The 14,674-nt window shown below is 39.0% G+C and overlaps 1 protein-coding gene across 1 annotated transcript in view; it reads right to left on the minus strand.

Annotated features, from left to right (window-relative positions):
• Positions 1–3,363: 3,363 nt before the first annotated feature.
• The window catches only part of EGFR (epidermal growth factor receptor), a 122,595-nt gene continuing 111,284 nt past the window's right edge, over positions 3,364–14,674 (minus strand). Inside the window, exons 20-28 of the mRNA XM_072153360.1 lie at positions 11,862–12,047; positions 11,271–11,426; positions 9,540–9,615; positions 9,305–9,451; positions 7,163–7,260; positions 6,653–6,814; positions 6,516–6,563; positions 4,984–5,083; positions 3,364–4,239 (exon numbers count right to left, since the gene is read on the minus strand). Coding sequence (XP_072009461.1) covers positions 3,884–4,239; positions 4,984–5,083; positions 6,516–6,563; positions 6,653–6,814; positions 7,163–7,260; positions 9,305–9,451; positions 9,540–9,615; positions 11,271–11,426; positions 11,862–12,047 — 1,329 coding nt within the window. The 3' untranslated portion in view covers positions 3,364–3,883. The remainder of the gene's footprint in view (positions 4,240–4,983; positions 5,084–6,515; positions 6,564–6,652; positions 6,815–7,162; positions 7,261–9,304; positions 9,452–9,539; positions 9,616–11,270; positions 11,427–11,861; positions 12,048–14,674) is intronic.

Below are 14,674 nucleotides of genomic sequence, written 5' to 3' on the forward strand. Positions count from 1 at the left end.
GAGATTTGCCTAAGTACATTGCTGTTAATATTGCTGTTTACAAAACCCAATATTAGATTCCTTCCACACATCTCCAAATGGGGGCAAGAGATAAAACAGCAGCTGGCTCATGGCTGCCATAGAGGTGTATTATGCTCGGGCGCGGTGCGGTAAGCAGAAAGTGTCTCATCACCCAAAAATGTGATTGGAGCCTTAACTCAAAGTTAACGCATTCGTCAGCGGCTAGCCCGCGTTCATCGCATCACACTTGCAAGTGTGGAATGGGCCTTAAAGTAAATTTGTATAAGCCAGTTGGAGGATTTAAAAGCCTAGCTTGACAGCTGGAGTGTTCAATAATGTTCCCCTAGTGCTGACTGCTATAACAATGTTATCTGAAGTCCTCCAACTACATGGCTTTTTAAAATTGGGTAAATAGGGCAAAAAGGCAACAGCAATAATTCTAAATATGCAGCCATCGCAATCTAATGTCAGACTGTCATGTTAATTTCTATGTATAGACTTTAGCTATGCAAATTATATTGAGATATATAGAAAAAAACTCTTCACTCGCAGCTGCTTTCTCCTTAATCCTATCTTGTCACAAAGCACATATGGGTTTCAGTACATTTAGTGCTCTTTCTGAAGCTTCTGTATGTTAAAATTTGCAACCCCTATAAGTGTAAAGAAAGATACATTTCCATATCAGGTAGCATCCATATTAAACTCAAGAAAACACTCAGTGCTTGGACTGTAAATATATTTTTAGTATCTTTAAAACCACCCACATTGAAGCTCTTTATATACAGTTTGCTTTAAAAGTTCACCCAAGCATAACTTTTAGTCCGCTCATAAACTAAAAGGCTTCTCAATTGACAGTGATTTGCAAACGTTACTAAATACATATTGGACAAGGCAGGAGGCGCATTTCTTACATCCAGCTGCTGATCATATGATCAGGGAAGTGCAGGAAAGGAAAACACAGCTGTTCCCAAAACAAGGTCTGGCACACAAATTGGTCAATCTAGAAAATACAGACTTGATATTTTTTTTTTTTAATCTCCATATATGCAAATGAACTCCAAATAAGGATGCAAACTAAAGTATACCAGCAAAACTAAAGAGAACCATCTGTAAAACAGTGTATTTTCTTTCCCTTGTATGTGTTATTTGCATATTGGAACAGTAATGGAAGTCCAGTTTACCCCAATGACCAAAAGCACACTATTCACCTGGAGCATTGCCTGCAAATTGCCTTTAATTGTTTATTTCCAGTGCACATAATTCTGCACATGGTCACACAGGTGCTCGGCTCGTTATAACATTGAGTTCTGATTACTCTCTATGATACTAACGAGCTGTGCACCTGTGTGACCATGGTCAGATTTCTGCCCACTGGAAGTTAACATGGAAGCTTTCTATACAATGACATCAAGCAGAGATCTAGAAAATTGTGAGGAATTGATACAGAAAGTATATTGAAGAATTGTATAATTTTTCATAATACAAGCAATAATAATAATTTCCCAAAATGGAAATACCCCTTTAAAGTGCCGCAATTGACACCAAGAAAATGAGTAAAACCATCTCCTCCAAAGCCCCATAGCAGCTACATGGTCTGTTTACATGGCAGGTTCACATTGTTTATTTCCTCATTCTATACTTTACAGCAGACATTTAGGTATGGGTTGGTCCTAATAGCAGATGACAAGAACAGGGAGCTGTCAATCGCTTATTAGAATTAGTATTTTTTTTTTCTGATGAAGTTCTTTAAATCCCTTTAGTTTTATAGAGACAAGATAGTGTTCACCTAAAATAATTACAAGATGAACACTGAACATAAAAAAGGATTTTTAATAGGCAAAAGTATATCTTTATCTTAAAAACATGACATAAAATATTAACAGGTAGTAGATCAATTGCAGAAAACACAATTGTTTTATACAAGACTTATTACCAGTCCTGATATGTCAACTCTAATAAAACATTTCACCATATAAATAACAATTTTTGTTGTTTCTCCTCAAAATGTCAAAAAGATTATGGCCTTACCATTCCCATTGTCTCTACATATTCTGACTTACAACACAGGCTGTGTAGGGATACAATCCTACCTGGCAACACCCAGTTATCAGTGCATTAATACATGTCCAGGAACAGCACAATGTAGAGTTTGGAATTGTTATTTCATATGAAATACAATTAGTTACTAGAAAAGACATATCAGGAGGAGTGAGCAGTCCTTTAGGATAGCATTATGTAACATACTTTTTGGTCTACTTTCATTTAACACCGTTTGGTCTAATTCACACCATTTTGCACTACTCAAATTTATAAATGGGTGGTCTACTTGTGAGTAGTAACTTACAGACATCATGAAGATTCAGTGGCATAAAGGTAAATTTATTAAAAAAGGAATGTAAAGACATATGGCTGGATGAAGGTAGAGTAATAAACAGGCCACCATACATAAACCACAGGAGGAAGAACCAGCAATACTTCTTGGTGGAAGTTTCAGAAATGAATTCTAAGCAGCTACTGAATCCCAATACTATGCCTCCAGCCAGGGCCAGGCCTGTGCGCACACTGCCAATGGCACTCTCACCTGACTAGTCTTACAAGCCACACACACAATATCGAATTTCATAGTCTATGCAGAAAGAGCAATATGGTTCTACTGCCCAACACAAACTTATAAAAGTTGTACTTTACTTATACTTAAGTGTTTATAATTTAAGAAATACCAGCACAAGAAAGTACCCCTAACTTCAAGGGCCTTGGCGAGAGAAGGAGCAAGAAAACCATGTAAATCTAAAAGCTACCCTGTTATGTGTGAGGTGCCATCTTAGCACCCCCTGTTGTAGCACTTCCACAAGAGGGAGATACAACATAGCAAAGCCATCACTGCTATTACGCATATTCTTAAAGGGGTCGTATTAGGTTATAAAAGATACAACAAAGATGAGCTGCAATGTCAGACACAACCTATGGACAAGAGTGGTGCTGTTTTAGAGAAATAAATTTGATTTTATATACTAAGTCTTTTTTGATTGAATACACCAGGGATGTAACTATAGTTGTAAAGAGGTAGCAGTCAAATCCATCCTTAGAAGACACTACTATTCATACATGGAAACTTATTATAATTTACAAATTCGGGCCCTGAGTTTCAAGTTTTCCCTCTTTAGCAGACAGCAGGGGGCTACCTTTCCTGACGACCCTTGGTAAATCATTCATACATTGCCTTAGTTATTACACTGAGGTTTGCTAAGTTCATATATATATATGTATAACTGTACAATTCAATGGCAGACATTATTCCGATTCTAAACAATTGTACAGTTATTATATTCCAATATATACATATTATCCATTGAGTCAGCTCCCAAACACAGACATATGAAATGTCATTGGAAAATACCTAGTTGTGATTATGTACCAATGTAAGCTTTTTTTTTTTTTTTTAATACTAGCCTTTCTTGAGAAAAGACCACTAAACAATAAGCGTTTTACACTAGATTTCATGCTTAAGATGACAAACTGTTCTGTATATTGACTTTTATACATAAATACCACTGGACAAAACACTTAAAACAAAAAGGTGCAAGAATATTTCTACACATTATAAAAACACAGGAATTAAAAAGTATTTTCTGCAGATTAAAAAAAATCTCTTAATATATTTTTATATATAAAAGTGTTAGAGGTTTTGTTTTTTAAAACAAAACAAGGGAGGAACATTGAGGATGAGTCACTGGGAACTACAGATCCCAGCATGTTTAAATGTACAAGTGTAAGTGCCCATGTACTGCACTCATTTTATAAGGGTCCTTTGTCCACATGTGTCCTCTCAGAACGAACTGTGCCCAAAAGTTAGAATGGCAGGAATGTTTCAACCAACCCGGGGTCATGCTGAAGCTTCAATATAGTCACTTGCCAATGACAAATATTCACGGTTTTCTGCCGCAGGAATCTTATATCCATTGATTTTTGGTTCTTTTGGGAAGAAGTCCTGTTGGTAATCAGGATTGTCCAGGCTTATTTGCTGCCCAATCTTTTGCTCCCAGATGGTAGGATAGTCATTTTCTGAGTGGTCTATGAAGGTCTGCCCTGAGTTCAGGTATTCTGGATTGTTCACGCCATTACCATATGAATTCTTATGGTTGCCATTTGGAGTTTTTGTATTCTCAGGTAGGAGATTATGGTAAACAGGGTTAGCGATGGTTGAGATCTGTGGCTTTGAATTTTCTTGGTTGACGTATTCTGAAAGCAGAAATAAAATAGAATAATATCAAGCTGTCATTATAATACAAATCTTTGATTAGAACTGTAATATAGGCCAGGAATTACGATTCCCCCCACTTTATGCCACCTCCACGCTAAGTGAGTGGGACATGGACACAGAGTGGGATGGTGCAGGGCGCATGACCTATAGCTTTTGCCAGTTCCTGCCAGGCAATTCTGGTATATCTGCTGTAACTATTGGAAGAGGCTAACATCAAACTACCCCCATAATGTATGCATTTGCAGTAGCAGCATTGGAGTTTCCACTAGCTGAAACCCCCAATGATAAAACAGCGGAAGACTAGTTCTTTTACTATTACAGAATAATATAAGAGAAACCCATATCTTTATTGAGAATTTAGAACAAATCTATGCCTTCCAATAAACCACCAAATACACCAATGTCAGCAAATTCCCCAATGAGTTCTATGTAAACTTGTAGGCTGCAGCTGTCATTCCCTAGAGCTACACATAGTTGCCATGTACTATAGCTCCTGAGTTCTGAGATTGTAAAATGAAGAATGAAGACTGCGCATTAAAGTTTCGTAACAGAAAACAGAACTACTGGAAATGTAGAACAAACTAATATTTCATCTTGTATACATGTACAGAATGACACATTTAATCCTAGCTGAAGACCACATGTTCTAGCTTTCTTTAAACATCTATCTATATCTCTGTCTGTTGTAAAGAATCTATGTTACACTGTGCACAGTTACCAACCTGGAATAGGATGGAATTCTTCGTCAAGGCTGTCATTAAGAATGACTGTGGGGTCAGTGCTATATCTCTGAATGAAGCTGTCTTCTCTGTTTGGTGGACCCTGTGTAAAGTTACCAAAAAAGGCAAAATTTAGTATAACTATGTAATAATCATATCTTTTGTTTGATGAGTTTAAAGTGAACGATTTTCACCAGTTACAACTATATGTATTCTTCAATAGGCCTTACTCCATGGATTCTGGTGCAGTTGGTATAGTTTTTCTAGCCCCCAATGATCCCATGCCATCAGTACTATTGGTTTCAGCACCACATTTGCTAATTAGAAGGTGGGGGGTCCCTGGCTGAATGTTTTCACTCCAGGCTACCCACCAGACCGGACCAAACACCTTATTAATGTATGTTTGAAGAAACAAATTACCGTACTATAGAATGAAGGGGCTGAAGAAAATATGTAGAATCTGAACTGTCACCTATGAAGGATTTTGAAGAGTTGGACTGGAGGTGGTGAAAGGTCCTCATTATGTCATAGCAATCCTACATTCAATGTAATAATAGTTCTGTATGATGAGTAATTGAACCTGGTACCTGCTCACAATGGAAGGAAATTTACATATGACTTTCGGCTCCCATAGCAATGTTGTCACTTCAAGGAGCTACACTGTGTCAATACCCTGCATAATTTCTGCAGCGAGCTCCTATGCATCGAATGGATCTTCTACAAATAGTCTTTTTATTTAACGCTCCTATCTTGAAGCACAGATTATGGCAATAAATTCCCAAGAAGGTTGGGGCAGGAATCTCCTTTGTGTCCAGTAGTTAACCAAAGTGACCAGTATGTGAGGGAACAGGTTCAGCAAGGGATCAATGAGATAAGTATTGTTTCTATTACATTCATCATCACCTCTAAATCTTTCACCACCGGTTTATCTTGCTGGACAACCCTTTATTAAACCTCAACATAAATATATGATATGTTCTGTTTCTATAATTCCCTATGCTGGGTTCTGGTCTATATAAAGTGGTATTTTATGTCTTTCTGATTCCTTTTTGTTTTTTTGCTGACTGTATGTAATGATATGTGATCAATAACTAGACTACCTAACATCACTCCATTTTATGGCATTAATAATAATAAATGCCTCACATTTTACTTTCCATGATCTCTGCTCTGACTAATGAAGATATTGGTCCATATTTATCAAACGTAGTGCAAACTGCACTATATGCAGTTTGCCTCTGGAGGGTCCAGTGTGCAACAGAGTGCGCTCATTCTTTATCACTGCCCCGACATAGTGCACCTTTTTTTTGTACAAAGAGCATGTGACACAATGCTGTCGGACACCGCATGACAAATGTGTTTCAAACTCCAACTAAGCACCAGAACCCCTCTTTATTTGCAAAAATTTGTGGCCATAAGGCACAACACAAAATTACTTGAATACATGTAGAAGCAGTGGCCATTGAGCCCTGAAAAGGGCACTTATAGTTATTAATAGTTATTAGTCATTAATAGAAACATACTTATAAACTTACCCCATTTCGAGTAATACATACAATCGGTGAATTATTGCTTGTGGAACTCTAAAAAAAAAACAATGCAAATGTGATTTCAATTCTCATATATTGCAGATTACAGACTTTGCCTAAAATCATTAAAACTGTAAACTTACCATTGTACTCAAGAGCGGTGTTCGAGATGTTGAAGGGCTGGTGAAAAATCCTTGTTGTGGTATCAAATATTCATCAGCGTCAACAATTTCACCCATCTCATCATCCAGGTTATGGAGAATCTTAGACACAGGGGGGCTGGGTAAATTCATTCTATCATCTCCCTGCAAAAATATGACATTGTATTTCATCAATATAATATTATTTCAGACTGGATTAAGCCACGTTCCTGGTTTCATAGCAGGTTTCTGTTACTCTTTAGGTATGTTCACATAGTTTATTTTCTGGTGACCAGGATATTTATATTAAGGTTTGAGACAATAAACTAAATATTTCATGTAAAAGGCAAGAACCAGGGATTATGCTTGTGTTACAAAATTACGATAAGATACAACTTCATTAACAAGCAAGACTCGTACTGTCGTTATCAAATAAACCTGTGTACAAAAATATTTGTGGTGTTGCACTAAGCAAAGACTTTCTCAATATCCATCTATATTCAAAAATCTTACCTGTATTACAAGGTAGCGTGTTGGGTCACGGGCCATCTTGCTAAATTCTGCACTCAACTCACGGAATTTTGGTCGACTTTCAGCATCAATCATCCAACCTACATAAAACATAACCAAAAACACATCTTATTAAGGCTGGTTTCACATGAACCATCAGCATGTAATAAAAAAATTGACATGCTAATTATTTTTTTTTAGTCTTCTCATTCCGTTGTGTCTGATTTGTGAACTGATACTCAAACCCTTTATTTTCTAATTACTAGCTCTGTGAGAACAGGGCAAAACATGGACAGCGCATGTCTATATTTTTTGTAAATGTATAAATCTTTTTCATGGACAGCATAGGGATAGAAAATGAAACATGTGAATGAGTCCTAGAAAAGTGCCTTAGCCATATCAGGGATTCTGCAACACGCCAGTGCTAGTACTGCGATTATTCCCTCCTTTCTGCCACCTCCACAATATGGGGGCCTGGAGGGGCATGAACAGAGGGTCTGTCCTCACACCTGCGCAGCTGGCAAATTTTCATATATTCATAAGTTCAAAGTACCAATTTTTGGGGTCAAAACAAGCCTTTAGCAAAAATTGTGCTTATTTTTTTTTACACCTAGCATACATTCCATAATTTCTCACTGTTTGGTTAGGTATAAAAGCACAATACAACAACATACACTCACCGGCCACTTTATTAGGTACACCATGCTAGTAACGGGTTGGACCCCCTTTTGCCTTCAGAACTGCCTCAATTCTTCATGGCATAGATTCAACAAGGTGCTGGAAGCATTCTTCAGAGATTTTGGTCCATATTGACATGATGGCATCACACAGTTGCCGCAGATTTGTCGGCTGCACATCCATGATGCAAATCTCCCGTTCCACCACATCCCAAAGATGCTCTATTGGATTGAGATCTGGTGATTGTGGAGGCCATTTGAGTACAGTGAACTCATTGTCATGTTCAAGAAACCAGTCTGAGATGATTCCAGCTTTATGACATGGCGCATTATCCTGCTGAAAGTAGCCATCAGATGTTGGGTACATTGTGGTTATAAAGGGATGGACATGGTCAGCAACAATACTCAGGTAGGCTGTGGCGTTGCAACGATGCTCAATTGGTACCAAGGGGCCCAAAGAGTGCCAAGAAAATATTCCCCACACCATGACACCACCACCACCAGCCTGAACCGTTGATACAAGGCAGGATGGATCCATGCTTTCATGTTGTTGACGCCAAATTCTGACCCTACCATCCGAATGTCACAGCATTCGAGACTCATCAGACCAGGCAACGTTTTTCCAATCTTCTACTGTCCAATTTCAATGTGCTTGTGCAAATTGCAGCCTCAGTTTCCTGTTCTTAGCTGAAAGGAGTGGCACCCGGTGTGGTCTTCTGCTGCTGTAGCCCATCTGCCTCAAAGTTCGACGTACTGTGCGTTCAGAGATGCTCTTCTGCCTACCTTGGTTGTAACGGGTGGCGATTTGAGTCACTGTTGCCTTTCTATCAGCTCGAACCAGTCTGCCCATTCTACTCTGACCTCTGGCATCAACAAGGCCTTTCCACCCACAGAACTGCCGCTCACTGGATGTTTTTTATTTTTCGGACCATTCTCTGTAAACCCTAGAGATGGTTGTGCGTGAAAATCCCAGTAGATCAGCAGTTTCTGAAATACTGAGACCAGCCCTTCTGGCACCAACAACCATGCCACGTTCAAAGGCACTCAAATCACCTTTCTTCCCCATACTGATGCTCGGTTTGAACTGCAGGAGATTGTCTTGACCATGTCTACATGCCTAAATGCACTGAGTTGCCGCCATGTGATTGGCTGATTTGAAATTAAGTGTTAACGAGCAGTTGGACAGGTGTACCTAATAAAGTGGCCAGTGATTGTATACCAATACTTAGCTCAAAAAATCAACTAGTTAACACAAATATATTTTATATTTAATTTGTAAATATTCATACTAGAGATCTACTACCTGACCATATTTTAGTTTTATATAGCTGCCGTACATTAAAGATGACTCCTACAACATTCTACAGCAACTTAAACTTTAGAAAATTACAGCCAAGGAGCTTAAACACAACAATCAAAGACAAACCAAGGCAATAAAAGGTCTTATGAATGTCTGAGATTTTCTTACATTTCACCATAATCATGTACACATCAATGGTACAAATGGGAGGTTGAGGAAGACGTTCTCCTTTTTCTAGAATTGTTGAAATATCACTTGCTGAAATTCCGTCATATGGTTTAGACCCAAATGTCATCAGCTCCCATACTGTAACACCTGCAAACACACACAATATAACAATAAGTATAACATCCAAACGAAATGTGCAGATGATAACTGCCTGTATATAGTGACCACAACTCACCATAGCTCCATACGTCACTTTGATGGGTATATATTCTGTGCAAAATAGACTCTAGTGCCATCCATTTAATTGGAACCTAGAAAATAAATCCTCAATTATTATTAAGATAAATCTAAGTTCATTGTAACTTAGACCCTTATAATGTTAATTTCACGGGGTCAATGTTGACTATAGGGGTCAGAAAATGATATCTGACTCCTTAAAGGGGTTCGTCTGTTATTGTTTGTATATTGACAAAATTGCTTACTTCCAATTGATAAATATCAATCAATGGTCATATGATGTCACATCGGCACGTTATATCATGTTGCTATTATTATAATAAGCCGTACACCTGTGTGACATTGCATGACCATGGACTGGTTTTTACCCACTAGAGATAAGAAGTGATTTCCATCAATCAGAGATCTAGACAACTGTGAGGAACAGATACAGAAAGCATAAGAGGAGCATCCAGAAAGAGGAACCTATCAGAACTGCTGTTACATTGGTGTAATCTTATTTCATGTCATTATATCATGCACAAGGCCTACTGATATTTCCTATTTTTGTCAAAGACTAACTAAAGGCTTTTTTTCACAAATCAATAGCTCTTGGATGTAAAACAACTTGGCCTATTATCTTTGTTGCCTATATTTAGTAGTTTCTTTGCTATAGCCCTCATTGATGCATTAGCTGCTTCCTCTCCATGTGCTGATAAGCCCTATGAATCAGTATGTTGTTTACACTCTGTTTCTGGTCAGTTTCATGGGAGAGGAGGAGCTGCTCCTCACTGCTCAGAGAGGAGGGGGACATGTGTCAGTGAACGTGAAAGCAGATGTCTACTGCACAGAATAGTGGGGTACAAGATCTCCCTGTTCCCTATGAGTTCCTCCATCCCAGTCCGTGATTCTACAGAACTTCTGTCTGTCTCTGCTCTTCTAGCTGCTCATTTCCCCCACCTTGTCATCGGCAGTATCAGCTCAGAGCAGATAAGTTATTAACCCTCAGTGCTCACATAGCACAGGCTATAGACTGCATGTAACTGGTGTACTAATGATTTCTACACTTATTACATGTTCCCTGCTCTTCCATGTGATGGAAGCGGCCAGGCTGCCACCATACACATCCTGTATGTAGTGTACATGTTCCCTACTCCTCCATGTGATGGAAGCTGCCAGGTTGGTCGCCATATACATCCTGTATGTGCACTGTTCACTGGATTTACTTGTGGGAAACTAAATGTATTTGATGCTAAGTTACTTTGAGAGAGAAGACAAGGTATCATGGGATCTGCGAGCAAGCTAACTGGCCTCAGCCTGAGGGCATAGACTAAAAGACATTAGTCTCCGCCCACTTCACCTCTGGAGAGAAAGATTTTTGTCAAACACATTCAAAACAGAAAATGCCATAACTTTGGAAAGAAAAGGGTGAGCAGCACAAAGTAGGTATTGTTCTTTTTGTTTTCAAAGGGGGAATCACATATAATAATTTGGTAAGATCACTATAGCTTTAAAGTTACGCTTTAAGTAAGAAGCAGCTAAAAGGGTTTAGTGTGATGTTTCCCCCTGAAATAAACATACACACTCAGCTTTACATGTATGTTTATCATGAGAACAATGGTTGCAGCTGGCAGATCTTTAGCTTTCTCTACATCTGTGCGTGAGGCAATTTCGTGAATTCAATGTCAAAACAGAGCAGCCATTTTTCATGGCACAGTAACCATGGGTGTACATAGTTCTCTCATCTTACCTTTCCACCTTCTGCATGATATTCCTTTTCATCTGCCCCCAAAAGCTTGGCCAACCCAAAATCAGTGATCTTCACGTGATTTGGTCCTTTCACAAGGACATTTCGAGCAGCCAAATCTCTGTGAACCAATCTCCGCTCTTCTAGATAATTCATTCCCTATTAATAAAAGCAAATAATTAAAAAAAGCCTACCTACTGGGAAGGTAGTATCAAAACAATGACTGCATATTAGTGTAATTTAGTACGAGGTGCTGGTTTGTTAAAAAACCTTTAAAGTAGCAAAGTAGGTTTGCATTTACATTCAAGAGCAAAGTAATGACACATGTACAGTACATGAGACAAGAAAGGTGTTAAGCCCAAGGACCTTAAATTCTGTTAATAGGACCTTGGTTAAAGTTGAAACTCTACATTATTAAATACTAAACTTCTGACAATATTGTCTTTAGGACAGATGGGCCAACTTATCTACATAGTGTATGAATTGAATGCTGTTAAGATATAGAATGATCATGGGAGTGAACATTACTCTGCACTTCTGCATATATTCTTTTAACGAAAGACATTTTGAAGAAGTGAAGGATGTCTACTTTACCTTAGCAATCTGCACACACCAATTTAGAAGATGCCTGGATCCAATATTGTCTTTATGTTCCCGAACATAGTCAAGAAGACACCCAAATGGCATAAGTTGTGTGATCAGCTGGACAGTGGAGGTTAGGCATATTCCCAGTAGACGACACACATAAGGATTATCCACACTGGCCATAACATATGCTTCCTAGAAAATAGATGCAATATAATGTTAACAACAACTGCAGATAATTTTCCATCTTGAAGACTAAGCCATTCACTATAGATAAATATATTACGCGACACTTGGAATCCCATCTTTATTATGTATATCAGTGTGGACTGTATTACAATTGTTTGGTAAGACAAAGAATATGCAACACCCATGTCTATGCATAGGCAGGTTGGTAGTTGCGAATAGTGCCCTCTTCATGTCAGGAGCTGTTAGGGGGAGTCATGAACCCTCTAGGAAGTTTCTAGAGGTAGGATGTTGTGTAATTGCAGCTGTAGCTATTGCCTGGTAATGCCACAGTTAATTGTGAAATGTGTAATTATCCAATGATGCTTCTGTAACACAAGCTGGAAGGTGATTGGAGAGGTGCTACCACCTGACCAGCGGGGTATATAAACCCCTGCTGGGCAGAAGCACATGGTCTCAGTTTTTAGGTCTTAGTCTACAGACAGCACCAGACCTCAAAGTCTGTCTGCCACAGCCATTAATCCCAGGAACTTCAAGTGCCTCATGCCTACTGCCTAGCACCCAGGGCAAGTCCGGAGACTTCAGCCCAGAACTGCAGCTCCACCACCCGGATTCATTTCCACCTGCATCAACCCAGCCTGCATCTATTCTTAAGCTGCGTGTACCTTTCCTGTGGACTGGCCCTCCATGACCTTTCCAGCTTAAAAATCTGCTGTTACCCGATCTGGCCGTTGCCTGCTGTTCAATAAAGAACTGTAAGTTGGTTTGCACAACGTGGCATCCGTCTGATCCCTGGATACGGCGGGTTACCACAACGAGCTTCATCATCCATCACCCAGGGGCTCATCCTACAGACACCTCAGGGGTTGCCCCAGGGAGAAAGCATTGCATCAGCCTCTTATTTTTTGCACATACCACCTGCTGGAGACCTGCCAGGCTGTAGGTCAGCCCTCTGGTCCCCATACAAAGCACTGTGACCACATCGTGCTCAAGGCCGCACTAGCCGGCCACTCCGGTATTCTGGGCCCCGGCTGCCTCCAGGCCACAAGAAAAGGATAGGTCCCGATGGGAATGTTGCAAATGCATGCATATTGAATAGAAAAAGAAACTGTTGGATACGATCGACAGAGACTTGTATACCCTAAAACAAAAGAATTAGGCATGATGAAATCCCTCTTTCCCCTAACATCTGCTATGGGAGCAGATCCAGGAATTACTGAACACATAAGATAGATGCCAGTCCATCGCAAATAGAGTGGGTTTCCCCAACATTAATATGTATAGCCATCTTAACACACTGGATCTCATTGTCTGTCTCATTGTCAAGTTTTTTATGTATAAAGTCATACATGTATGACTTCTATGGGAAAATTGTAGTAAACAAAGGTTGTCCCACCGTTCCTCACAGTCAGATATGTCTAATTACAGAAACATTCTGTAAACTGGTTAATTTAACAAGTTTACTTGATGCTATCAGCCTGCAATCCCAGTAGTGTATGTGGTGCCGCTGATCTCCTGGCACTTGACCCACAGTCAAGAATTGTTTGCACAATACATAGACATCTGGGAAGCTCCAGGCAAGGCTGGCACCAGGATACATTCTTCAACATATTCCAGCTCTTGCTTCTGTGTGTACAACAGTGTATGTGTGCTGCTGCTCCACACAGTATAGCTATGGTTATATAGCTCGAATCCTTATACAATATCAGTATATCTCAGGAATATCCCCTATCACTCACATGTCAAGACCACATAAACATTGCAGGCTTAGTAAGAAGCCTCCATCCAAGTCGCCATCAAAATTCATTTGGCAAGATAACAAACAGCAGAATAGAAACTTTTCAGAGTCCATCATTCAAATGATCCAAAGCCTTGATTATTTTACATATATACTTAAAGGGGTTGTCCTCTTTTGGCAAATAATTTTCTTTACATAAACAATTTTCCAATATATTTTCTGTTTCAATTCTTCAATTTTAGTTTTCTAGATTTCTGCCTGCTGTCCTCCTATAGGAAGCTTTTATGTTTACAGTGGACAGAAATCATGTAATGTCACAAAGGTGCACGGCTCATTATATCACACAGCTCTGATTACTCTCTATGATACTGCACCTGTGTGACATCACATAACGCTTTTCATTACACAAAAAATTTCAATTATTTGCTGAAAGTGGACAACCCCTTTAAGGAGTTAGCCATCTTGCATCAGCTAGTGTTGCGGTCTTATTTATCATGTGAAAACTTCCACTGGAGAATGTTGTGAACATGTTCTATTCTGCTTACTTTTATTTCTATGCCGCTTGTGACAACAGTGAGATGAATACCAAAGGTTATCAATAGAGCAGGGATTATGGGGATTAGTCAAAACTGATAGATTTGAGAATCATTTATAAGTATAGATAGCAATATTGAAAAAAAATCTTAAAAACACTACACTAAAAATAATTTTCAGATTCCACACTTATTCACTTTTAGTTCAGTAGTTAACACGCTAATTCTATATACAGTAAGTTGAACAATAACCCTGTCAGAAAAATCCTATGTGTGGTATTTGCCTTTTTTCCCTGAAGGGGTTTTCCCATGAAAGAAAGCTCCCAAATTTTAACCCCTTACTTTGCAATTGTAGTCAGTTTTAT

Source organism: Engystomops pustulosus, chromosome 5 (genome assembly GCF_040894005.1).
Source record: "Engystomops pustulosus chromosome 5, aEngPut4.maternal, whole genome shotgun sequence".
NCBI classification, from domain to species: Eukaryota; Metazoa; Chordata; class Amphibia; order Anura; family Leptodactylidae; genus Engystomops; species Engystomops pustulosus.